General features: G+C 46.3%; 1 protein-coding gene across 12 annotated transcripts in view; it reads right to left on the bottom strand.

The window, feature by feature from the left end:
• The window catches only part of TEAD1 (TEA domain transcription factor 1), a 264165-nt gene that overhangs the window by 31624 nt on the left and 205234 nt on the right, over positions 1-27307 (bottom strand). For all 12 annotated transcript variants that reach the window (XM_059931160.1, XM_059931164.1, XM_059931163.1 and 9 more), the window contains 5 exons: positions 26579-26713; positions 25058-25104; positions 24090-24151; positions 22986-23110; positions 8162-8335 (listed from right to left, as the gene is read on the bottom strand). In XM_059931160.1, coding sequence (XP_059787143.1) covers positions 8162-8335; positions 22986-23110; positions 24090-24151; positions 25058-25104; positions 26579-26713 — 543 coding nt within the window. The remainder of the gene's footprint in view (positions 1-8161; positions 8336-22985; positions 23111-24089; positions 24152-25057; positions 25105-26578; positions 26714-27307) is intronic.

Genomic DNA, 27307 nt, shown 5'->3' with positions numbered 1-27307 from the left:
GGGAGCAAATTATTCCATTTTGCTAATGTCCTTTTCCATGAATTGCAACAGGGACATTTGGTTCCAAATGATAGACTCAAGTCTACAATTCCAGCCTAAACCATGCAGAATCCAATTAGAAACAGGCTGAAACTCCGGAGGGGGTCTATCTGGCCAGTTTACATGTGCACCCAGTTTCTTCTCCCTAAATAAAGCCCAGTTGTTTTATTTCTAGTGCCTGTCATTTTGTCCAACAAATGTCATTTCGTTCCTACCAAGATAAAAACATCTTCTAAAGGCTGCCCTCTTTCCAGATAATTCGCTTTCCATTTCTGTTTTATAATATCTTCTCACATCTGCTCTGGTTAGTAAGACTAGCCTTGCTTTTTCTTCCCCCAGAAAAATAGGTTAAGGAAGTAAGTTGAATGACTATGAATAAATTGTTAATTGTTTGCACTGGATGATCATAATCCCAAGAATCTTAAAAAGCAAAGCATAAATAGCCATAGGGTAACATGGAGTATATCCTGATTTCTAACATACCCCTAATTTAGTAATGATTTGAGAGAAAAAAGAAATATTATAATTAAGAATTTGTTTCTTAACCACAGGATACAGATCCATACAATTTCATTTTCATATTATTTTCTTCTTTATTATTCCAAACAAAGTTTGAGAGTAAGCCTTCATCATCCTAATGATTCTTCTGAATAGTTTTTGGCTGTAAGGTTTATAAGTAACATGTTAGTGACACGGCTTTCTTTGAACCAGTGTCCCCAAGTTTGACACTCTTGAGGACTGTTAGGACAGAGAATAGAATTTTGAGGCTCCTCCAAAAATATTAGTTTCATTGCATTTTTTAATTTGGTTAAATCCATCATTTTGTTTATTCCCTTAAGTAAGCTACATGGGGCTGGAAACAAACTTCTTTTGAAAGTGAGCTGCAAGCTATACTTGGGTTTCTGTCTTTCAGGACGCATGACTGAATCACACCTACTTCTTCTAGTTTTGGGGATTCTATGATGAATTCCAAGACAGCTGACATTTTATCTTAAACTAGCTGCACTGTCTGTCATATCACTGGCAACCCACCTGCATGGATCTCAGTACTGAAATGAAGCACAGCTCTGTCCACTTGTGGGTGTACATCTTCCTTTCTTAGAGCCCACAAAGCATCTGACCGTTGTTTTATAAGGAAAATAAGGAGCATGGTTTTCTGTCAGTGCAAAATGTTCACTTAGTACAAATCCTGTCCCACACTCTTCCTCAACTATAATAACAATTTCAATGCTGCATCAAACTATAATTTTTCTGAGACATTTTAATTAGGGATTCAAATTTAAGCTACTAAGTATAGTAGTATACACTACTAGTGCAAGTAATTCAACCAAGGTGACAAGGAGGTGGTGAGATGCCTTTTACACTGCCCAGGGTCGCAAAGGGCAAGTAATAATAACTACATCATGACTTACCCCTCTGTGTAGGGGTGGGCACGGTGCTTATGATGGCCACTGTAAGAAGCATCCCACTTCTATGACTGTTGACATGGGAAGTATATGTCTTAGAATCGAGGGAACACAGTATGTTTAACCTTATTAATAGTTGTTTCTATAGAGAGTGAGGAAGGATTAAAGACTTTGAGTGGAAAGAAAAAATAACTGCAGATGTAGAGGAAGCCAAAAACCAAAGTGACAACAGAAAGTTGTTTTCTTTTAATTTATGCCACACAAGGCTGATGAAGATGCCTTGGTATACTCACTATTAACTGCTTGACAACTTTCGAAAGCAACTTGGTTCTTTACACACAGACACAAACTCACATATACCTACACACACACACACACACACACACACTCTAAAACCCTAATCAATGTCTAATAAGAATGGTTAAATTATGATACACCCAGTAAAGAGGATATTATGTAGTCATTAATAATGGTATTAGGGATCTAATGACATCTAGCTACAGGGAAGGGTGCTGGATAAGGAAGAAAAGTAGGATGCCAGATTTAATGCACTCCTTGGTTGAAACTACATAAACATGTATCACATTAAGCCATATTCATGGTGCATTTAGGAATGAATTAAGAATTATAGATTTCGAAAACTGCCTAAAAGGTTATGATGTTGGCTCTGTAAACATGTGAACACGAAGGTGCTATTCCCCGCACAGGCAGCTACCAGGGCTGCACTGATCTCTCTGCTAAAACTCAGGATCCAACTTGAACTTCCTGGTAACAGTAGTCTACTCACCTTGGTGCCCAGGTAAACAGACACCTGAGCGCCCCATACTGACAGGCCTTCACAAAGAAACTACACTGCTTCACTTCAGGTACCTGCACTGGCTTCCACACATAGACGTCGTGGAAAGCACATGGATTCCGGAGTCCAGCAGATCTGGCATCAATTAGCTGTGTGACTTTGCAGAAATCACTCTGCCTCTCCATGACTCAGTTTCTTTATGTGTAAAGTGGGAATAATCACATGTACCTCACAGGGTTTAAATAATACCAAGTACGTGCTTATGCCTAGTCCAGGGCCTGGCTCAAAGGAGGAACTCATTAACAGCCACGGTCACACACTGCTGAAAAAGAGAGGAGCCCCTTCCCTCCTGCTCCAGCAAATTCACTTTCCTCTCTTTGTAATGAGATGTGGAGTAGAATTAAAATGCACAAGAGTGAATAAAAAGTAGGCAAGAAGGAAGAGAAAGGAAATAAACAGGAGACTGTCATAAGAGGAAGAAGTTAAAGAACAAAAATTAAAAAGGCAAAATGTAGAGAAAGTTGCTTAACAGTAAAAAGAGTCCTATTACTCTCTTGGCTCAAAAATTGCTGAAACCACTGACTGCTCCCTATGACTGATACAAATGAACCCCCGATTCCTCTCTCTCCTCATTTTCCACCCACCTGTGTTTCCTATATAAGTGAGGGCCCAGCTGCAAAGCACCTTGATGTACCTGAACACACCTTAACCAGCCTTACATGTCCCTTGTTTTGGTGCTTCCCACCGGTCCCTTACCTGCCATACTCACTGCCATCTCTCCCTATCCTAATACTTGCTGACGTAACGGTCAAAGGAGGAGGTGACCCCTAACATCTCTCCGCTGGGACTGTAAAGTAGTACAACCACCTTAGAAAACAGTTGGGCAGTTTCTTAAGCTAAACACGGAGTTACCGTAAGACCCAGCAACTCCACTCCTGCATAGCTAGCTGCCCAAGAAAAACGAAACCATGTGTCTACACACAGACTTGTCCACAAAGACCTCATAGCAGAATTATTTATAAAAGTCTAAAGTGGAAACAATCCACAAGTCTATCAACTAGTGCATGGATAAGTAAAATGCAGTCTATCCATACAGTGGGATAGTATTCAGCGACAGAAAGCAGCGAATTACTGACTCAGGCTACGAAAACATTATAAGCGAGAGAAGCCAGATGCCAACAACCACACACTGAATGATTCCATTTACATGAAATGTCCAGAAAAGGCAAATCTGTACAGGCAGAAAGTGGATTAGTAGCTGCCTGGGCCTGGAAGTGGGAATAGAGACTGACTGCAAATGGGCACTGGGCATCTTTTTGAAATGATAAAAATATTCTAAAATTTAAGAGTGGTGATAACCACAAAACTCTGCAAATTTTTCTAAATATCATTGACTTGTACACAGAAAATGAGTAAAATTTTATGGTATGTAAATGATACCTCAGTAAGGCTCTTAAAAAAAAAAAAAAAGGTCTCCCCAGATGCACAGCCATTCACAGGGGCCCTTGGGTGTCCCATACCATTAAGGCTCACAGGGTGAATGGGCACCCACACTGGCATCTGTGGCTCTGCCATTCACTTGTGTTTTGGGGCCTGAGTCCTGGGGGGCCAGAGTCTTCCACCCTGAAGCCAGTGGAGTGACTGCTAAATGACTCACTGCCATCCCATTTACCTCAGTGTCCCCTGGCAAAGAGCTGGGGTCACAGCTTGGGCGTAAGTGCGGGTACCTCAGGTGGACTCAGTATTTCTCCCACAGCAAACTCCTGAGCTGGTCTAGCCTGAATGAGCCCAGATTGGACATGGAGCAATCATTATGAACAAACTAAGAGTCAGCCTTATGGTGACAACCTGGAGACTGCAGGCACTTTGAGAAAGAGGAAAAAGGGAGGAGAAGAAAGGAGACGTGAGGATAGGACCTCTGTTGAAAGGCACTGAATTCACACAAAAATGAAATTCTGCGAAGCAAATTGCTAATATGAAAGAAATTTCAAAAGGAAGATTAAGCCTACTTAAGAAACACCCACTGACATTCAAGGATAGAGAGTCTAAGTGTAATTCATGCTTTCTCAGTCATTAGAGGAAGCCAATGAGATTTCAAGTTGCAGCAAATTGTAAACCTAATTCAAACTGCCTTTCCTCATTTATTCTAACATAGGCAGAACTGAATTTCTTCATAAAGGTTAAGTACTGCTAACAATTATACTGAAGGAGTAACGTCTTCCATCATATTCATAGAAGACCTCAATTTTAATTCCGCAAATCTTAATTTAATAAACTAATATCTAATCTCAGAGTAATTGTTTCTACATTTGCAAATCTCATACTAGCCACCACACTCTAAACATCTGCAAATCTAGACCTCATTATTTGGGGATTCATGACTGAAGGGTTCCATCACTGAAAGCATTTATTAAAATCATCCCCTGTGTAAAATGGAAAATTTTGGAAGCAAAAACAAAAACAACTTTCTAATACTTTGCATTCCACTTTATAGTCAAACAACATGCTGACTATAAGAAATCTTATCATTAAAATCCAATACTGTATAGAGGACTTCCCTGGTGGTCCAGTGGTTAAGAATCCACCTTCCAATGCAGGGGACGTGGGTTTGATCTCTGGTCGGGGAACTAAGATCCCACGTGCCGCAGGACAACTAAGCCCGTGAGGTGCAACTACTGAGCCCACGCGCCACAACGAACACCCAACGCAGCCAAAAAAAAAAAACCAATACTGTTTAATTTGAAAGCACTGAAAATGGCTTATTTTTATCTACAATTTCTGATTAATTTTAATTCATTTGGGTAGAACAGTCTCCTTTTATATCCTTCACAATAGTGGCTCTCAAACTTTTGATCTTGGGACCCCTTTTCCACCCTTAAGATTTACTGAGGACCTCAAAGAGCTTTTGTTTCTGTAGGTTATAGCTGGCTGTATTTTCCACATCAGAAATTTAAACTGAGAAAAATTTTAAATATTTATTACCTAATTTAAAAATAATATTAAGCCCATTGGATGTTAACATATATCTTTTTAAAATTAGACATACCTATATTTTAAAAAACAACAAAAATTAGTGAGAAGGATAGCACTGTTTTACATTTTGCAAATCTACTTAATGTGTGGCTTAATGGAAAATACCTAGACTCTCATACCTGCTTCTAAATTCAATCTGTCATGATTTGTACTTCAACTTTTGGTTGAAGTACATGAAGAAAACCCAGCCTCACATAAATGTGTGGCTGGAAAAGGGAAGAGTATTTTAATAGGTTCTTCAGATAATTGTGGCCATTTTTCTTTGACACTACACCAAAACTTGACAAGCGGTAGTTTTTAAAGGTTAGCTATAGTGTGGAGTCTGAAACCGTATCAATGAACTTTTCACACTCTGTTACATTAAAATCCATTGGTTTATCTTACACAGTATAAAAATAAAATACCACATTTGTTAATATGACCGTGGATTCCAACAGAAAAGTCTTTTAAATATTGGGAAGCTGTCAAGTTCACCAAAGTGGATACAAGTTTTCCAAAATTCTTATTTTTACTTGAAAGCTCAAATTTTATCTTTGGCAACAAAAATTATCAGTTGTTTTCCTTGATGTAGCAGGCAGGCTCACTGCGTTCATTTTCAGTGTGTACTCTAGGTTCAAGATATAATAAACCTCATAAAGGACATTCTTGGTGTGACTGATTTTTTTTTTTTTTTTAATTTAAACTGTGCGGGCTTCCCTGGTGGCGCAGGGGTTAAGAATCCTCCTGCCAATGCAGGCGACACACAGGTTCGATCCCTGGTCTGGGAAGATCCCACATGCTGCAGAGCAACTAAGCCAGTGCGCCACAACTACTGAGCCTGTGCTCTAGAGCCCGCAAGCCACAACTACTGAGCCCGTGTGCTGCAACTACTGAAGCCCACGTGCCTAGAGCCCGTGCTCTGCAACAAGAGAAGCCACTGCAATGAGAAGCCCGCACGCAGCAACGAAGACCCAACACAGGCAAAAATAAATAAATAAAAAATAAATAAATTTATTTTAAAAAAGCCCCCAAAAACTGTGCATGCAACCCAGCCCAACTGATCCAAGGCTTCAGCAGTTTTACCCTATTATGTTTGAACCATCAATGCGCACATCAGCAGAGTTCAAAAGGAAAATAATATCTCAGTGTTATAATGAAAATAGTTTTGACCTTGACAGCCCATTGAAAGGATACTGAGGAACCCCCTAGGGGTCTGTAGAACACCCTTTGAAAACTGCTGTGTTATCATATAACTGACCCCCAACCACCATTCAAGTCACTAGGTGGCAGCCACTAATTTAGAAAAAGGAAGTGACTGTTTAGAAAAAGGAAGTGCTTTTTCAGGGTGTCCACATGTATTACTGATCCCGAGAACATTAAATTAAGTAGAAGGCTACTTCCAAGATCCAAATTCAGTATGGAAGCATGACAAATGAAACCCAATTACCATTCAAGGATTAAAAAAAAAACTAAACGAATTAAATTTAATACGTAAATTTCCTCCCAAGGAACTTAAAATATTAATTTTTCCTTAGTTCATCTGCTTGTTTCCCCCATTGTTGAGTATTTTGTGCCAGGCGCTTGCTTAGCTTCGCAGATATGGAGAGCGATTGACAGACCCTGTGGGTGGGGTCCAGGGGGCATGAAGCAGTCAGGAAACAGAGCAAAGGCACTTTAGTCAAACGGATCTGATTTCAAGCCCCAGGTCCCCACCCTGGTGCAGCCTGTACTTTGTAATCTCTGGGTCTCCGTTTTCTTAGTTGGATATGAGGCAAATTCCAGTCAAAGTCAACACTGGGCAGACTGGATAAAATGCATGTAAAGCATGAGCACAGCTCCCGGCCCACAGCAGGCATTCGATTAGTGAAGTCACCATTATGAATAGGTGCCTGGAAGCAGTCGAGTCCAGAGAGGAGTGGGACACACATCCAAATAATTATGACACAGCATGGGAACTAAGTAAGCACACAATGCGATAGGACTAAAAGAAAAATCAACCATTTGTTTAAGTGAGGAAGGTGCTATAATAAAGAAGCCACCACCTCAAAAGAAGGAGGGAAAGGAGGAGAAGTAAAAAGTCCATCCACTCACACACAAAGGCGGGCCGTAGGACAGACAGCAAGGGAAACACCCGGAACCAGCTCTTTTAGGGCCTTTAATGCCACGCTAAGAAGCGCAAACATTTGAAGTCATTTTCTTTTTATTCTCGTCAAGACTGAGGAGTTATAAACGCTCAGTGCCAGGAGGTCCTCTGCTCTTAAGCCCCCAGTACACACACATTATCCTTACGCTTGCTGTGACATCCCTGACCCAACAGCAGTCCCCTGGCCCGGGCCTGACTAGTGGAGAAGGGACAGCAAAGCTCTCCTCAGAGGCCGGGGGACAGCAGGAAGCCCCAGCAGCTGGGGGAATGTGCCCTTGGTGTTTTAAAGCACAAATGAGGCACGTAATGGGCAGAGCCATTTTGTATTCTCTCTGACACTTACAAAATCTTGGAGCATGTCTTCAGCTCCACCCAAGCCCCTTCTTTGCCTCAGGTCCTACGCTCCAGTGGAATTTATAGGTCGCTTTGCTTAATGGTGTGAGAACAAACAGAAAGAGGGTCTAAGTGCCTCACGTCTGCCATTGTGACCCCAGCCATCTGCAGAGTTTCTTGTCATTGCATGAGAGAGCCCTGAAGCCCAAGCAGCTGCCTGTGTCTCTTTGGCAGGGACAGCAAATGCCACCTGGGTCACCACATGGATGTGCCACAAGGCCAGCATGAGGACGGCCCACGGATATGAGTCTGTGATCCCTTGGCGATCCTGCAGATCAGTCAGCGGGAATCCACAGCCAGTCTTCTGCCCTCAAGTGTGGGATGCGACCATTCAGACAAAAACCACTGAAATCACAGCAAGGTCTTACTCACCCAGAATTTTACGAGGAAGAAGGCATTTTGAGGGCCCTTTCCAAACAGTTCCTTTAAGCCACCTTTCTTTTCAGGAAATTTGTCATAAATCTGACGAATGTCCACTGATTCGAGCAATGGGTCACTGTAAGAATGGTTGGCATGCCCAATGTGCACGAAGAGGTGTTTGTTGTACTGTAAGAAACCAACAGAGACATTCCCATTACAAACCCTTTGATCAACCTGGGACACATCCATCTTGAACTGCATAAAGAGTGGTAGTCTCGAAATCCCGGAATTCCGCCTTGAATAGCCTCGGGTCTGTGCCTTCGAAAAGATGAAGATATTAAGAAAAGCCATTATAGCTTAGGGTTAAAACAATCATTGTCTATTATTACAAGGGCATATATTTTCCCAAGTGCCTAAAAAAGTCTTTTTGTAGACACAGTAGGAAACAACAACTTAAGTTACCCAACTACCAAAGCTAGAAACAATTCCGTTACCCAGTTTTACCTGACTCAAGTGAAAATGACAGTGACACCCTTTGGAGCCCATTATTTACAGTGTAAGTCCAATAAGCGGTATGGGTGTGGTCAGCTAACGCCATCACCCAGAATGCACTTGTCACCCCAGCTCCCCTAGCAACAGCATGAATGCAGTGCTCTGAGCAACGGTACCCACCTACTTCTTCCATCAGGAATAAGAGAGCTGAGTGTCTGCCTCACGAGTCCCCTTAGTAACCAATCTAAAACTTCTGCAAAAGGGCTGGTCAATATGTGACTGTCAGTGCAAAGTTAGAGTCATGGGTCTAGATCATGGAGAGGATTCATGGTGCAGGGCTATACGGGACCAGTAAAAAAAAAAGACCAGTCACTCATTCACAAAAACTGAAACAAACAAATCAAAACCCTGGTAAGTCATTTAACTAACAAATGGAAATGCTTTCTTCTCCTTGCTTTGGTATAAGATATGGTAACCGGACCACAAAGGAGTGTGGCAAACCAGTGGTTCTCACCCAGGATGCAGCAGAATCACCACGGAGCATTTAAAAATCACCAATGCCTGGGTCCCACCCAGGCTAAACTGGCATTTCTGAGAATGAGGTCAGGCATCAGTAATGTTTAATGCTTCCTTGATGAATTCCAATATGCAGCCAAGTCGGAGAACCACTGGCCTAAACTCTATACTCCAGCCACCCCATGCCCGCCTCTCCTGCTGAATAGGCAGCAAGACCAGCCTAATGTGACACAAAGACATCTGGGGTACAGGGGTTCCAGGGAGCTCAGAACCCAACAGGGTTCACAAGAGAAACCCATGTCAGTATTCGCCCACCAATCCCTATTCACTTTTCAAGTTTATGCTGGCATTTCTCCAACTAGAGTCCTTCCAAGCACTAGTTCCATAGGGAATGAGAAGTCCCAAATAAAAGAAGGCTGCTCCAAGCTGCTCGCCAGCAGTACTGTGTACTGGCTGAGGTGGAATCTGCGCTCAGCCTGCTCCAGCACAAAACTTTGTGCCCACTGCCAATCAGCTATGACACTGGGTAAGTCCCCCCAGCCTCCAACATGGGGACAGTGATGGCACCTACCTCCCAAGGGTGCTATAGGGTTTATTTTTGTTTTTTTTTAATCTTTTTGCTTATTTCTTTATTTTTTATTTTATTAAAAAATTTTTTTTGGCTGCGTTGGGTCTCCATTGCTGCGTGTGGGCTTTCTCTAGTTGCGGTGAGCAGGGGCTACTCTTCGTTGCGGTGCGCAGGCTTCTCACCGTGGTGGCTTCTCTTGTTGTGGAGCACGGGCTTTAGGCGCAGGCTTCAGTAGCTGTGGCACACAGGCTCAGTAGTTGTGGCACATGGGCTTAGTTGCTTCGCAGTATGTGGGATTTTCCCAGACCAGGGATTGAACCCGTGTCCCCTGCGTTGGCAGGCGGATTTTTAACCACTGCGTCACCAGGGAAGTCCCAGTGCTATAGGGTTTAAATGATGTACTGCATATTAAGAGCTTACTGGAGCTCCTCCATTCAACAAACAGTAGACACTAAATAAATGTTAGCTACTATTATGTCTCATAAAACCTCTCTCCTTTGAGGTTCATCTGAATATAACACATTAAAAGCACTGTGGAAGAGAAACATTGTGTAACTTTCTATAGCTCAAAGTTTCCCAAACTTGTTTGCTCACAAAACCCTGTAAATATATCCTGAGGAAGTGCTGGTTTACACCCATGACCTGCTACCCACACGCTGTGGATCTCTGGCCACAATGTGGAAGGGCAGGAGGCCCAATACCCCACCTGGTGCCAGCTGCCCACATACAGGGAGTGTGGCCAGGGCCCAGCACCATCTGGGAGAGGGCTAAGTCCCTCTCCTGCTCAACATCAGAGTGCTATCTTTACCAAGGCTTCCAAAACCCTAAAAGGTATCAGGTAAAATGAAAAAGAGGAACGTGAAGCTCTGACATGGACCCAGCCTCTGGTCCAGCTGTCTGGTGGATTTCAGGATGGCCTGAGACCTGGATGCGGCCACGCGGGAACAGAATATGCTGTGCTGGAAGAAAACTTTTAAAATAAAGTAGAAGCCATTGTCATGTTAGGGAAGTGAGGTTATAGGGAGGGGTGAAGTACCTCTGATCTTTTTAAAATTTTCTCAAATGTCATCACATCATCTTTTCAATTATAAGCAAACCAAAGCCCACAGAAATGTATGGGGCACTGCTGCTAAGGCGCTTCCAGTCTCATCAGTGGGTAGGAGGAGAAAAAACAACACAGGTGAAGCTGGGAGCACAGACACTGGTGCAAGGCCCTCAGAGATGAGGCGGTGCATGAGGAGGTGATGCCTCGTGCCTGGTCCCTCTGTTGGTCCTCTAGTTACCAGTACCGGAGCAGAGGGCAAAAGGCATTGTTCCTTCATTATCCAGACAACTGGCTGTCTGCATGTCCATCACCCAACCCTTATTATCCAAACCCTGCTTGCAGCAAGCTCCCAGCCCTACCCGGCTTTGAGAGGCACCATTTCTGTCACTTCTTGTGGCGTCTGTAGGCAGTGAGTTTACGGGAAAGAATGGAATACAAGCAGAGCCTTGGGGATACCTGTGAATAGAATCCGAGTCTCTCTGCTGAGCACACCTCACTCCCAGCTCTTCTGCCTCGCCAGCTCCCATGGGCCAGGGAATCCGAGCTGGGGTGAAGTTAAAACTGTTGTAACTCAGGGACCACAGCCCAGACCTCCAGGTGTCAGAGATCAGGAAGGTGAACAACCGGAGGGTAAAATTTACCGTTCTTCAGTGGGGACCATGAAAGTATAGCTGAAAATCAAGGTGCTGAGTACAAAGCACTCTGGAGCCAGACAAGAACCTGAAATCTCAGTTTTCTCATATGTCCAATGGGGATATATGACTGTCATACAGAACAGGTTGGAAGATTAAAGGAAATAATGCACAGAGGGTGCTCGGCATAGGGCCTAGCATACAAGAAGTGTTCAATAAATCACAGCTGCTAAGATTACTATTGTTGCAGTGTATTATGTGAGATTAACTAGATCCTGGGGTAGAAGCAAAAGAACTTTCCTACTTTAGCTATCCCTCCTGCCTAGCAATGGAAAAATAAACACAAATAAGCCAAGAGCTGGGAGCAAGTTGTGAAGCTACGTGACTGTTAAGATCCTAGATTACGGCCCACCCGTTACAAGTTGCTCGGAGTGTGGGTCTCTCACCTGTGTCTGCAGAAAGAAAGAGAACTGTGTCCATTCAGTGTTTGTACAATGTGCTTTCTATATATGTGACCTCTATACAATGACCTCAGGGTCACTGCCTCACAATGACACTGTAGGCAGATTTTATTAAAATCATTTTTACAGATGAGGAAACAAGCTCAGAGATGAACAGATTTGCCTGAGGTCACACACCCAGGAATAGTCCTGAAGTTAAGAATAAAACTTGGATCTATCAACGCCACAGCCCATGCATTTGCTGCAAACATCAACCACACCATCTCCAGAAGAAAATATAAATGCCTAGATCCTTCTAACTCAGATCTACTTTTTCTGAAAGTTGATTTGAGAAAAGAGAAAAAAGCTGAATAGCGTTTTCAAAATTCTGAGAAATGAAATTAGAATTCGGGACAAACATAATTATTCACAGATGCATCAGATAGTCTTCAGAGGTTTCTATTTTGAGGAGTTACCTTAGTGCCCAAGTGGCTGAAATGAACTGAGCATGGGCAGGCTGTCTTTGCCAAAGGAAATTGGGCACTGCCTCCCCAAGGCTGGTGACTTGAAACCAAACCCTGACTGTTGGCATCTGAGTGGCTTTATTCCTGCCAAGAGGTGACTTCGTTTCTAAGAATACAAAGGACTAAGGAAGGCATCCTGGAGGCCAAAGCAGTGGGACAAACAGACCTCCCTCTCTCCTTAATTTAACCTGGCTAGGTGAGGAATCCCTCTGCCCCCAAATCTAGAAGGCTGAAAAGAAGATGTCTACCTGATATGTTTGGGTTCAAGTTTTAATGAAATTAAAACCTAAAAACTATTTGGTGAGGCTCTACTTCCCATCCTGCCAGATCTTATAAGAGAAGAAGACTAGGGTGGATATCTCACTTCCCTTTCTCCTTCCCAAATAAATCCCAGTTTCTTTCCAGCAGTGGTGGTTTCCCCAAAACTAAAGGTGGAACACAAAACCAAAAAAGGGCAGTTCTATTCTATATGGCAGAAAACAAATATTTACAAAAACAACAAAAATAACAACAACCAACAATCCCAAGTATGTGGGGAATGTACAAGCAGAAATGGGGCGAATGTCAATGAGTCATGTCTACCAAAGCCTAAGACTAAATTTCCTTGATATCAAAAAGAGAGGTTAACACTGGCTTGTTCAATTACAAGAAAGTCTCCTAGGCACTCAGTAGATATGCTGATTATCAACATATCAATGACAACAATAGAAAAGGTGCTCACTCTGCAAATTTCTTTTGTGGATTTCCGTGGAACAAATCAGCACACCTAAGGTCCATTATATACCAGGCACTGTGGTGGGCACAGGGAATCCATGAACTGATAGTACAAAGCCCCTCTCTTCACAGAACCTACAGAGTGACTGTACGGAGCCAGCTTATTGCCTCTGTAATCAGAACCATCAGCTGCCCATTCAATACATGTTCTCAAAGATTCTCATTCAGAAGACTGGGATTACCGACAGTCAACATCCCCTCCCCTGTACATCCCATGACTTAAATCAGCATTTACCTGCTCTGTTCATATGGATGGCCGTACTCTCCAGCACTAAACATACAGTGTGATTCATTAGCAAGGAGAATGTATGTGGAATTTACCTTGAAAATGTGAACAAAGCTTCACAAGCCTAAGGTGCAAACCATGATGAAAACCAAGTTAGCCATCACATGTGAGAACACACTCTCAGATTTGTCAGGTTTCAGAAAACCGACCTTCCTTGCAACTACTCTCAGGTAGCAATAGGAGGATATGTTCTTTTGAAATGAGGGAGTAAATCAAAAAAGAGGGAGACAAGGCCGGAACCCAGAAGAGAGGTGAAAGGAACACGCTGGCCTGCAGCTGGGCTGCTGACCTGGACAGCAGCCAGCCCAGAGCGGACGAGGAGCTGGAGGGCTCCTAAAGGGACTGGAGAGATTCCCTGACTTAGCTGACCATCTGGAGAAGAGTTTGAGAATTCTGTTAGAAATGTGGAGGATGAATTTGTGTAGGTATATAAAAACTGAACAAATGAAAAGGCAATGACAAACCTTAGAAAAAACAAGTTTTACAATCAAGAAAATGGTTCTAACACATTACAAACCATGCTGTGTACAAAATTTGCACAGGTTTGTAATATAAACACTGAGTATTCATTAAACCAAAAATTGTGATATAACCATATTGGGGGGGTGAGGATGTGCTAATAAGTTCAGAGAGCTAAGTCCTGGTCTTCCACAGTAAGAAGTCACGGATAATGTCTGCAGATCGATGGATTGAGATACACAGTAGGAGCATGCTGTTTAGAAATACGGAGATACTATACAAAGCAAGGACAAAAAGGCCGCAAGCAGCTGTTGCTAAGGAGCAGGACTGGGGGGTGGGAGACAGGGCAAGGGGGCAGGGGGTGGCTGCTCTTCCTCATAGGCCATGCATGGGGTGTGATCTGGCTTATACACGAAGCACATCTATTACTTTATTAAATGAAACCGCCAATCCAAAACTATCTTGAAACATCATGGAGTTTTGTGAGGAAAGATCTATAAAGGGAAACAAAAACACAAAGAGTCGTGCTTCAGGATGTTCATTCTAGTTGGCCACAAGTTCCCTGGACCTAAAAGGAGCTTGGTCAGATCACAGAGCCTTCCTAGGCTCAAATACTCAGGATGACTGAGCAGGAGCTTGGACCCTTGTCTGCCTGCAGGGTTCACCACAGAGACTGATGTTGCACCGGCACAATCCTACCTGGATTGAGATGTCCCGTGGCTCAGCAGCCCCTGACACAATCTTAATACACAGATTTCTATTCTGACTTGGGGAAATGCTCATTTTCTCTTTTTATTGCTATAATCTCTCCAGTTATTCTTCACAGCAGTTGTAAACAGTGATAAAGGTAAATGTAATCCTAAAATCTCCCCAAAGTGACTTGTGAAGGGTAATTTAGCTACCCTGGGGGATTAACAAAGGACTTTCCCCCCTCCTCCAAAGCTGTTCTGCGAGGAGGTCGAGGTCGCTTTCCTTCCTGGTCTCTGGCTCTCCCTCTCTCTCTGCTGCTTAGGGAGGCTGCAGGGGAGGAGGGCTGAGCACCAGACTCAGGAGGCAGACAGGGTCTGGGTCTGAGTCCTGGTGCCGGCACCGCTTCCTAGCTGAGTCATCTGGGAGGGGCGCTTTCAGCCCTCTCCACATCGGTAATGCAGGGATAATAATAGTACCTACCTCGAAGGAGCATCACGAGGCTTAAAGGAGATCACACACATGGAAAATCCACAATGCTGTGCCAAGCATGTAATTTGTTATTATTATCATTGCTATTATTATTTTCCCCAATAATCACGATGTTTCTGTACTTTGGGTGAGATTACTTGAAATTATGGCTGTTCCTCTGACAGCAACGAAATGGAAATACTAAAAATTTAAAGCAGAAATTAAGAGAGGAAAGTTTCAGACACACTGGTGAGTTCTACTGTCCCGACACTGCCATTATGTACTGTACTGTAGGGTAGCTGAGATGGGGGTGACGTGTGCGCGAGGCCTTGAGGGATCAGGCCCCTGAACTACCCCCAAGGCATGTCCGTGAAGAATGCAAAGTCTGTCCTCGCAAGTGGGGCTAGGGCAGCCTGGGCAGTTGCCCATTACTGCAGATGAGACAAACCAGAACAAGCAACTCCCAAAGTGGCCACTGGGGTTTAATTTTCTTTTCTCTTTTTTCTGAAAGGGCTGCTAATACGTTCTAGCCCAGAGCCCTCTGATGAGGCAGTTCACTTTTCATGCAAAAGGAAAGGGAAAGCCCTAAGAATCTGCTGGTCTGTGGCATCTGAGAGGCTCCCTTGGACACACCCCAACGTTGCACTACACTGTCTGACCTGAAGATGGCGGTCTTTCCCTAAACTTATTCCAAAAATTCCAAGTATTTGAAGAACGCAGTAAAACCTTGAAAAATGACTGCTGTCAAATAATACCGGGAGAAAAATTATAATCCACTTAGGAATTCAAAGAAACCAAGACAAATAACTCATGTCAAGGGATGCTAATGTACAAGTTGAAACAGAACAAGGACAAATCACCTACATTTGCTTCCTGTTATTTTCCTGCCTGGACAGTCTGCTCAGACACCCCCAGCGCAGCCTGGGCAACCTGTGACGGCCCCTGGGCCCTGCAGGGACAGGGAGTGATTGCAGGACCGAGCCACGGAAAGTGGCCTGTGTCTTCAGTCCCTGGGGAGAGGAGCTTGCCTGGGCTCACGCTCCAGCAGGCTCTCTCCTCAGCTAGCTGGTCCAGAGGCACCAGCCCTGTTCTGGCTACTTGGCCCCCCGGTGCTGCTTCCTCCCTTCCCTGTGCTCTTCCCAGAAAGAAACATCACTGAACACAAGAAACAAGGAACGAATCAGTCCTTCCTTCCTGGATCTCACACCAGGATGCAGCCCCTCACCCCACCTCCCACTTCCACCACCATCTCCATAGGGCGGCTGCTGTTTTCTTAGAAAGAAGTGCGTCTTCCCCACACAAGTGCAGCTGTTAAGGCCCACTGGCTGAGTACAGGGACAGCGACCAGGAAGGCAGGCGGGTAGGGCGGCGGCTGACCTGCTAAGGAAAGCAGCTGGAGCCTGGCTGGGCCTCTGTGAAATGTCTATAAAACCCAGATTTCCAGATGCTTTCAATTGCCTCATCCCCAAATGGTCATGAATAAAGAGGGTGAGCGTCCAGAGAAGCTCAGACATGGAGAGTGAACCACCCACTGCTGCTACGAGAGGGTGCAGCTGGCGTGCATGAGCTGACAGCACAGCCTGGCAGTCGTGCAGGACAGGGTGGGAAAGGCCACACCCCACCACAGCGACCTGTCACCTCCAGCACTGGAGAACACTCCATGTCCCACGTCCTACTGGAAGACCACACGGGGTAACACGTATGAGAAAAAGCAGGGAGAAGCATGCACATTTGAGCACAGCCAACTGTCAGACCCGCTGCAGTCCTCCTGAGGACCTGGAAGGCCAAATGTGCTTTCTGACCATTTATTCAAATATGTGATGTGTACATTAAGAACCCATGGATTAGAAGCCAGGCCCTGCTGTTTCTGAGCTGTGTGGCCTGAGCCAAGTTGCTTAAACTCTCTGGGCTGTGGTGTCCTCATCTGAACAGAGATGTCACCTGGCCTGCTCACCTCACGGGTCAGTGTGAGGTCACACGAAACAGGAAACATGACAGTTCTGTGTGAGCCTTAGGGAGCTACACAGGTGCTAGGATGCAGGTTAACTATTAATGAGAGCCACACACAAGCCATGAACTGGGGGAGAGAAAGAGTCTCTTTTCTGAAGGACCAGAAACCAAATCTCCCCAAAGAGCTGTTTCCCATGAACACACAACCCCGCTCTGAGATGTAGTGACCCCCTTAGCAGGCACTGCAGGACTTGGAAGCTTCTTCAGAGAGAACTTGCCCTCTTCCACTCCGTCCAGGATATAGGCGAGGATCCTCCTGGCAATCTGGAATCTAAACCTTGCTTCTGATCTTACTTCTCCAATTGAATTCCCATACAAAACAACTGACTCTTCTTTCTGCCACGGCCCTCATCAATGTCCTATTTCCTCAGAGTTGCACTGGTCACATTTTCCAAACCAAAGTCAGGATTTGTGAGATCTGACAAAGGAATTTCAGTTGATCTGTGAATTTAGGCCTTTGAAAGAAGCTATATAAAACCATGAAATCATCCTTGGGGCCCACATTTAACCAACTGCCTGTATGGAAAAGAATCAGGCTGTCTGCAGAATATATCTGCAGAACTGGAGGGAGAAGACTCCCCCCAGAGGGGAGAACTCAGGTTCCCTCAGGCTGTGAAGACTGCTGACTCACTCCCCGCACTGGGGAAGGTCCATGCTTTTAGGCTGTTCCAGCCACTCAGAAATAAAGATAAGGGCCCAGGTCATTCCAGGCAGCAAAACTCCTCACCTTCTGGTTGAGGAACTGCCATCGTCCAAGCCTGGGCATCATTCAGGAATTCTCTCCTCCTGTGAAGCCCAAATCAAGTGTCCTTACTTTTCTTTCTCCAAACGTCCCGATCACCTTCCTTCACTGGCTGCCCCCGTGTGAAGGGCCTGCTACATCCAGGCTGTGCTTGGGGAGCTCAGACCTTGAAGGGCAGCCGTTTTTGCATCTGAGTGATTTTTTAATTTCTTCAAAAGTACAGTGACATGGTGAATATACAAAGGGGAGCCAAACCATGGTACAGCCATTTCCTGGCAGTAGAACTTGATAATGTACCTTAATGCTCCTGAGCCTCCGTTCCACTGCTGAGAGACGGGACGTAAGAACAGTGCCTGTGTCAAATGCTTGGCACGCAGTGCTTGGGACACAGCTCAGCCAATGCTGGAGGTTATCGTGATGGCTGCAACTAGCGGAGGTGTCTCCCTGGTCAGGTGTGCTCCTGCACCACATCATGGAACTTCTTCCCCAAGATACTGCTTCTTCAAAATCTAAAGAGAATAATCTCCTGTCCCGCCCTCTCCATCCCAAAGCTTGCTTTTCTCTGGCTGTGTAACTCCTACCTAACCGAACTCACACACTCTCTTCCTGCTCACAGCCCTGCTTGTTCTGGAATCCAGATCACGGTAGGCATTAAATACACAACCTCTGCCTGGGAACATGTGGCTGAGCTGCGGGGGGGGCTGGAGGAACCTGCCCTGCCCCAGGGAGCAGGCAGAAGGATCCCGTTAGGCTTTATCAGGAAAACCACTCTGCATGCACACACGGGATTCAGCTTACAGCTCACCAAGGCCGGGTTTTCATTTCTTTAAAGGAGCAGCTGCTTCAGGTCTCCAGGAACTGGGCCCTGATTACAGGCAAGGCCCTTTTAAAAAGCCCACCCTGGGTGGAGGATCTTGCACTTAACACCCAAAGTCCTTTGATACGCAACACTGAAATCGCATAGAAAGTGTACTTTCAAGCATTACTAACCACTTCTAAAATAGTCTTTGTTTTTTAGATCTTCCTTTCTTCACCCTCTGCTGTTTTTCTCTTAGCTTCTAGTGGAGCCAAAGGTAACAGAGGGACCGACTTGCTGGTTCTCCACCAATATAAACAACCACGGACTCCGGGAAATGTCTGGTTTACACATGATGCAGAGCCAGCAGGGGGCGCTCATCCCCCAGATTAGTCTTCCCTTAGCTCCTTGTAGATTACGGCTGGCTACAGGTACTCACATCAGATACAAACGGACCTGACAACCTTTGGTTACAGGTCTCAGGATATGGAATCGACAGACCTGGATCTGAATCCCATTTCCAATGTCAGCTGGCTGCCTAATACTGGGCAGGCTATGTCATAGAGTTGGGTAAGACAGTGCTGGCTATCACCGGTACCTACTGCTGGTAGGGGTGGCAGAATTGTGAAGAATCTTTAGTGGTAGCAGGTGACACGTGGTAAACTGAAGAGTGAATTTCCAGCATAGCTGGGACTAAAAGAGGTGGCTGACTAATTGAAATGGGGGAGAATTCACAAGATTACTTAAAAGAAGCATTCTGACAAGTCTCAAGCACCAGCCTCTCACATTATATAATATGTGCTTTATTTTGCAAACATAAGGTACTGTGACAATGAACATGTAAAGGCCCTTGAGGTCCAAGGTCACATTGAAAAAACATGTAGCACGTGAGTGGTTTCTTTGGCTCTCAGACTTCCAACTATAGGAAAATTTAAAGCCATCTAAAATAAACTCACCTGGTACATTTAAACAAATTTGGATATACTATCCTTAAAATTTAACATCAAACATTAAGCATGTTAATTTGATAAGGAAGCCAACAAAGTGACAAATAATTTAAGGTCCTAAACAAATTCAACTTTGGATTCTGCAAATCTTTGTCTACATACAGACATGTACACACATTTCCCCCTACGTCTTTGCAATGGCTTAGGTTCACTGGAATCATGGGGCTATGGGTAGTGCTGGCAAAAACCAAGCAAATAAATTAATGAGCTTGGTGCAGTGTGATTTTTTCTCATCCTTATCACAGCCCTACGAGGTAGGTAATTCTATTTCTTTCAATAGAAGAGGCTTGGAGAGATCGTTAGTCAATGGCTGTGGCCAGGTCTGAACCCTTTTCTGCCTGTACTGTCGCCCAAGAGGACATAAGGCACACTTGGGGAGCAACAAAGCCAAGAGGAGAATCTAGTTTGCCTGGTCCTCAGTCCAGGGTGGTCTCCCTTAAGTCCCTGCTACTCTGGAAATTCACTCTCTAGTTTACCACATCTGTCACCATTAAAGTCACGTGTTAGAGTCTAAGCTGAAGAGCCAAACCTGTTCATTCATCAGTAAAAGGTCAAATCTAGTTGAACCGTTCAGATTCTTTTTTTTTTTAAATTTTATTTATTTTTTTATACAGCAGGTTCTTATTAGTTATCCATCTTATACATATTAGTGTATATATGTCAATCCCAATCTCCCAATTCATCCCACCACCCACCCCCGCCACTTTTCCCCGTTGGTGTCCATACGTTTGTTCTCTACATCTGTGTCTCTATTTCTGCCCTGCAAACTGCGAACCGTTCAGAGCCTTAAGTGTAATCCTGAACATACATGAAACATGTATCTCTGGACTCTATTCCAAGGACTTGGTGGGCCCTGCCTTTCTAAACTATTCACCAGCTTTCATCTCCTGCTTTATCTACATCAGTCATCGCCTCTGGAATGCTCTTCTCCCTTACTCATCCCTGCCCATATCGATGCTCTACCTCTTGGCATGAGGGCTGCTTCCTTGACGAAGCCTGCCCGGTTCCCTGCCCCTCATTCACAGCATCCAGTGTTCTCCCTCCCCAGCAGTCACCACACTTTGCAGCGGCCTCATGTGTGACTACCGCCTCGTGTGCCTCCCCTACTAGATGTCACCGCCCCCCCCCCCCCCACCGCACCAAGGGCAGAGTCAGTGGCTGGCTGTGCAGCACTGGGCCGGCCCCCCCTCGGTACAGCGCCCTGAACATGCAAGTGCTCATAAATGTTTATAGAATGGACTGAATGAATCTCTGTCGGTGATTCACAGTGTGCAGCCCAATTAACACCAACAACAGGAAAAAGAGGAACCGGTCATTCTGTTATTCCAACCGGACCTGTTATTCCAACAGGTCCATAACTGAGGAGGACAGTTACAATGTGAGGGGGCTGCCATAGGCTTTTTAAATTAAAAAAAAAAAATTTGTTTTTTTTTTTGATAAAACATATATATTGAGTCTTGTAGCAAGGATAACAACTAACATCTTGGGACTTCTGCTTCCCAATGTCTTGGAGTTCTGTTCCTTAAAAAAATGGTCACAAGCAAAGAGAGAGATTTGCTCATACAGGAGATACACAGACTGAATACACAATCCAAGAGACCTTCACAATTGGTGGTGGTTCACAGTAGTGAAAAGAGCACACGGAAACAGATCTGAACTCCTGGTCCTCCTGCTTATTGGCTAAATAGCCTAAGTCATTTAATGTGCCTGGGCCTCAGTTTCTTCATCTGTACAATGGGGAAAAAAAGAATCCAGTTCACCAGCACATTGAGGACAAAATGAAATAACCAACGACAATGTACTCTGTGAGCAATGAGGTGTCATACAAACAAAAGTTACAGAAAGCAGAAGCACAATCTGGGCCAAAGCCCAGCCTTCAGACAAAGAACCATCTACACTTCTCAGACAGAAGAGGAAGAAAAGAATCAGGAAGGTAATCTTTTTGGTTGTTTATTTCAATGCTCCCACAGACAGGGATTTAATCTCTCACCATCACCCTTCTTGTAAAGCCACTCAGACACTAGAGAAGAGTGATCCAGGTGGCCTTCTCTTCCCTGTTCTCAATAATCTCATTTTCCTTTACCTGCCTCAATGGGCCCAATGACCTACTCTACATCTCTTTCTTCATTTTTTCCGAATTTTGGAGCAGGCTCTATTTTTCCACCAGCTCCCAGCATTCACAATTCATAGACAGAAATGTCAGGGGGCCACATGTGGGTTCCAGAGTCTCCACTCTGGTGATGGCTGGTGGAAACCCCTCTACCCGTGGGATCTCCCCCATCCTACCATCAGAGGCTTTCCAGCGAGCCAAAGTACAAATACTCCTGGGAGAGGTCACCTCCAGATGTTCATATCCAAGTTACTTACAACAGACGGTGAACTCATTCATGATGCTTTTTCCTGGTAACAGAATGACAGCAAGGCGGCAAATACCCAGAGAGCATGGCACCTGTGTGCTTTTGGTAGCCCCCGAGATCAGCAGGGTGGGGTGAGGTACAAAATATGGAAAGGAGTTGGTAAAGCTCCCAAAGACAAACTCATGATTTCTTTAGTTTTTGCCTTGGGCTCACCCACACACAGATGCAATGCTCATACTCACAGCCAAGGAGTGGGAGGGAAGAAAGGGTCTTGGGCTTGCCGGGTGGGAAAGAAGGGAGGCTCACATATGCAGGGGAAATGGTGGGCCTGGCTGAGAAACAGGGAGATGACGGGCACTAGATGGGGCGGGGAAATGGGAAGGAAGAAAAGCGACAAATAGAGTCCAGATGCCAATGTTCTTGGTATTTATGGTATTATAATGCATCACATTCTACTTCAAATTGCTAAAGTACTACTCTGTCACTTCTCCTTCAGAAGGTAGTAACTTGTTATCTTGAGAAGACACAGCTTTGAAAAGAAGTATAGAATAATGGCTAAATGTTTAGGCTTGAGTTTTAAAGACATGAGTTTGAATCTCTAATCCGTCAGATATTAACTGTGTGGCTCTAGGGAAATTATTTAACCTCTCTGTTTTCTCATGTACCACAGAGCACCTACCCTTATGGGGTTTTGTGAGGGTAAAATGTGATCCTATCTATAAGCTTTGCACACAGCACCAGCCACAGGGCAGGGCTCAAAACATGTTACATTTTACCACATGCAAGAGCCTGTTGAGGTCCTTCGCTACAGCTCCAGGAATCCTTGGAGTTTGCAGTCCACAGCATCCATAACCATTTAGCTCTAAAGTTCCACATATTTTCTCAACAGAAATGCCTTTTCACTTAATTGAAGGGCTGTTCCGCTATCCTCCCCCAGGTCTGCTTCACACAGGTTACCTGTCAGGCCTGAAGGCAGGGAAAGAGGGGGGCAAACCCTGGGTTCAGGACACACCTCTCCGGGCACACTCACCGAGTCTGGGTCTCGCTGCTGTTCGAGGAAAGCTGAGAACTCCACCAGGCGGAGTTTGGTTGTGCCAATGGAGCGGCCCTGCCAGGCCGGGACCGAGGGAGCTGGGGCTGACGCAGGCTCAAACCCTGAAATACCGATCGATCGTCACCTTCAACCTGGCCGCTCACCTCCCCTCGGGCCTCAGGCCAACCCCGGGGCAGGGCCCTACCACGAGGAAAGGCCAACAGGCCCGTCCACCAGAGTCAGGGGTGGAGCTGAGCCAGGCAGTGGTGGGTTCTGGCGGAGGAGCCCAGAGGCAGGGCCAGCCGGAGAAGCGCAATGCACGTGGCGGCTCTTTCTAAAGCCGGCGCCAGCTCAGGTTAAGGGCTGTGGCGTGAGGACACCTAATCCTGGGCAAAGGGGCCTCGCTGGGGACCACGGCAAGAGTGATGAAGAGTGGAAGCAGGTGCTGGCCAAGATCTCCTGTGAGACAGGCAAGGCAGGCGACAAAGACCTCCTGTGCTCGACCATCTCCTTCCCTAAGGCTGCAGTCGGCAGCACTGTGGAACACTCTCTTGCAGCGCTCCGCGGTGTCGGAGCAGAGGGCGCCGGGCGAATGCTCGGCAGCCTGGGGAGTCTCTAACGGAGAGCGCCCCACTGAGCCTCTGCGCATGCGTGCAGCGGGAGGCAGGCGGGCCGGCTGGGTCCCCCGTTTCTGGTTGGGCTTCCGCGTAAGCGCTCCTTTAAAAAAGCGTGCTCGGACTTGAAACGCACTTCTCTGAGAAAGGGTGAGTAAAACCCTATCTGCCCTCAAGACTGGGACTGCCCGACGTGGCCTGTTTATGACGAGGGAGGAACCACAGCAACTTCCCCTTCCAAGGATGACCCAGGGTCCTGAGTGAAAGTGATCAGGCTTCCTGGTTCTTTAAAAGCCCATCAGAAGAGCTCTCTAGAGATGACCGAGGCGAATCAGGACCTGGGAGGGGACACCCCCCCGACCCTCCTGAGCTCCGGGCTAGCCCTGCCTTAAGGAGGGTGCCGGCGAGAAGGGGGCGTCCATGGCTCTGCAAGTGAGGGAGGGTGTGCAGCTGTGGAACAAAGCAAGAGGGTCCCGCAGAGACTCACCTGGAATGGGGGCTGTGACCGCTGGCTGGATAGGGTAGGCCTGCTGCACGAAGGGCTTGACGCTGGAGACAGAGGACGGAGAGAGTCAGAAACCACGACTGCAGCAGCGGCTACTTCCCCCTGGCCTTGGCCTCCCAGGGCTAGGGACCCACCTGGGGGCCCGCCACCGTAAAGTTCCCTGTCTGCAGGTGGTAGCACAGCCCAGGCAGACCTCTGCCAAGACAGAGACCCAGGTATGCTGTCCGTTTGAGACGGGCCAGCAGGCTGCTGGGGACCAAACCACCAAGCCTCATGCCAGTTCCGGGGGACGAGCTGGACAGACGTCAGCCTGCCTTGCACGTGCTGTGATATCTACCTCTGAACCTCTCTTCTGATCCCTGCAGAGACCGAGGTCAGTGGTCACCATTTCCAGGCAAGGATTGGGACACGTTTCAGGCTCTCCTTCTCTGGGCCAAATAGCTCTAGTTCTTTTGAGAATATATGGGCAGGAGTTCCTTTCTGCTTTTATCCCTAGACTGCCCTTATCTTCCAGCTTACTGAGCTTGCTTCCCTTGCCCTCAAAGCATCAGTAGGGTTTTCTATTAGCTGCCCCCACTACAGGGAAAGCCGGAATACAATGGGCTATATATAGGATCACCTCCACTGCCCTCTCTCAAGCAAGCACTTTCAGGAGGACCCCAGGCTCTGCCCCCCAAAGCCATGAAGGGATGGAGACCCTCCTCCTGTTGCCAGCTGCACGACCACTAATACTTAAGGTGGGAGTGAGGTGTTTACACGTCTCCCGGATCTGAGCAGTCTCTTTCCTGCTATTGGCCTCAGGAGATAACAATGGAAGATGACTTCAGTGATCTCAGGTTAAATCTCCCTTCTCCTCCAAGCCTGCAGGCAGTCTGGTGCCAGGAAACCTCTACCCGGGGTGGGCTGTGACCAGCCCCTAGTTGTCATTGCTGGCCCCTCCTCAAACTTACTCTTGTGAGGATCCAGGCTGTCCTGTTTGTATCATTCCCGGCCAGAACTGGAAGGCAAAATGCAAAAAGCTTCAGGGTTATGAGTTCACCTCAAAGCATTGCTCAGGATGTCTATGCACTGTAATCTTTGCTAAAGACAGTGAGTTCAGATCATCCACCAGCTGCAAAGTGACCTTCCCTAAATGCAGATATGGTCGCTGCCCTGCAGAAGATTGCAACCTACAGCTCCCTCTGGCTTTTCTTCCAGAAAATCTCCCGGAGGGCAGGGACTAGGCAGCAGCTCTTCAGCGTTCACCTGACACCCAACTGAAATCTGGGTGCACTGCAGAGGGTTCAAAAATATCTCATCTGACTGCTTTACCCATGTGCCCACCCACCCTTCTCCTCCTCCCTCCATTCTGAAATGTTTCCTGTGTAACATGTGCCTCCACAGCTCCCAGCACGGGGAGAGGACACAGCTCAGAACGAGAGGCCAGGAGCTCGGAGCAGCAGTAGAGACGCCTCCTTTGCTGTGAGCTTTCCTGAGCTTTCTGGTGCCTGCTGACTGGCGGCCTGCTGGAAAGGCAGTAGGATGTCAAGGGAGTCAGAGAGCCCTGGGTTTGAGTCCTGACATCGCTAACCATGTGATTATGATCAAGTTACCCAAACTCTTGTTTTGTTACTAATTAACTCCAGTTTTCTCATCTGTAAAATGGCAATAACAGTAAGAGGCATTTAAGATTATTTTGAGGATTAAATGAGATCATAACATTAAGCTTCTCAGCCCTTGGCAGGTGCAAAATGAAAATGATAATAGAATACTTCTGTCCCTTTAGGGGTTAGTTGCCATAAAGTGACCCTGAGGACACAGGAAAAGGGACCAAGGGCCAGGATTAAAAAGATAGAGCCGGGCTTCCCTGGTGGCGCAGTGGTTGAGAATCTGCCTGCCTATGCAGGGGACACGGGTTCGAGCCCTGGTCTGGGAAGATCCCACATGCCAAGGAGCAACTGGAACCGTGAGCCACAATTACTGAGCCTGCGCGTCTGGAGCCTGTGCTCCGCAACAAGAGAGGCCGCGATGGTGAGAGGCCCGCGCACCGCGATGAAGAGTGGTCCCCACTTGCCGCAACTAGAGAGAGCCCTCGCACAGAAACGAAGACCCAACACAGCCACAAATAAATAAATAAATAAAAAAAGACCGTGAATTTCTTAAAAAAAAAAAAAAAAAAAAAAAGATAGAGCCGAAGAGGCAGATAACAACCTGGAAGGGCACCAAAAAAGTGATACTTAATTCCACGTCTTCAGGGACTAAGCTCCTTCCCTCTCCTTCTCCCTCTCTTACTCTCCCCCCTCCCTCTCCCTAGCTCCATGCTTTCTTTCACCATTTTGCACCCAGCAACAGGGCACCACAAAATGGTCCTTACCCTCTCTTACACCTGACCCAATTAACAAGAAGTGCCAGGTGGATGGCTTTGTGCTTGGCCACGTGGACCCCCCCCGTGCGCTCAGGGGCCATCTTTATGGATCCAGCTCACGACTTACCCCCGGCGCCCCCGGGAAGGTGGGGCGTGGAATCCCTGGCAGCCCCAGCTTGTTGTGAATGGCAGTGGCTGATACGATCTGGGCTGACGACATGGCGGCCATGTGCTGCAGGGCCTTATCCTTTGCAGTCTGATCCTTGAAGGTGACAGTGACACACAGAATTAATACACAACGCGTGGCTACCGGGCAGCTTAAACAGGCACAGCCACGAGCACAGGGACTAAAATACAGAGCCACAAAAAAAGGCCAAAAAAGCAAACATGCACAGATAAATAAACACAGCCAGAAGGCTAAAAACACACTCAACCTACTGTAACTCTGAACGTTTACTGAGAACACCCAGTAGCAAGGTTTAAAAAGAAAAAAATTTTTAATCCATTTTCCAACAGAATGGGAAGCCTCTGAGAAGAGTGGACAATGTATTTATTTTTCCAGCTTCCAAAGGGAGATGTCTCCAATTACTTAACAGACTCAAAGAGAGGGAAAAAAAGGCCCTGCTTTCAAGCACACAGATGGGAGGAGGGTGAGAGAAGAGGCGTGGTTGTGGATCTGGGGTAGGACCATCGCAGAGTGCTGGGAGGCCCGTCTGTGTGCTTGGCCTGGGAGCCCTGGCACACACCTGGTGGGGAGGCTGAGAAGCAGCGGGGCGGCGGGGCGATGAGGCAGGGCGATGACGGGGCCAAGCAGCATGCTGGCGGGGGGCATGCTTTCTCAGGTATCCCCGCCTGC

This window comes from Balaenoptera ricei, chromosome 8, assembly GCF_028023285.1.
Source record: "Balaenoptera ricei isolate mBalRic1 chromosome 8, mBalRic1.hap2, whole genome shotgun sequence".
NCBI classification, from domain to species: Eukaryota; Metazoa; Chordata; class Mammalia; order Artiodactyla; family Balaenopteridae; genus Balaenoptera; species Balaenoptera ricei.
Note: the sequence above shows the minus strand (reverse complement) of the source record. Positions and strands in the feature narration are given on the sequence as shown.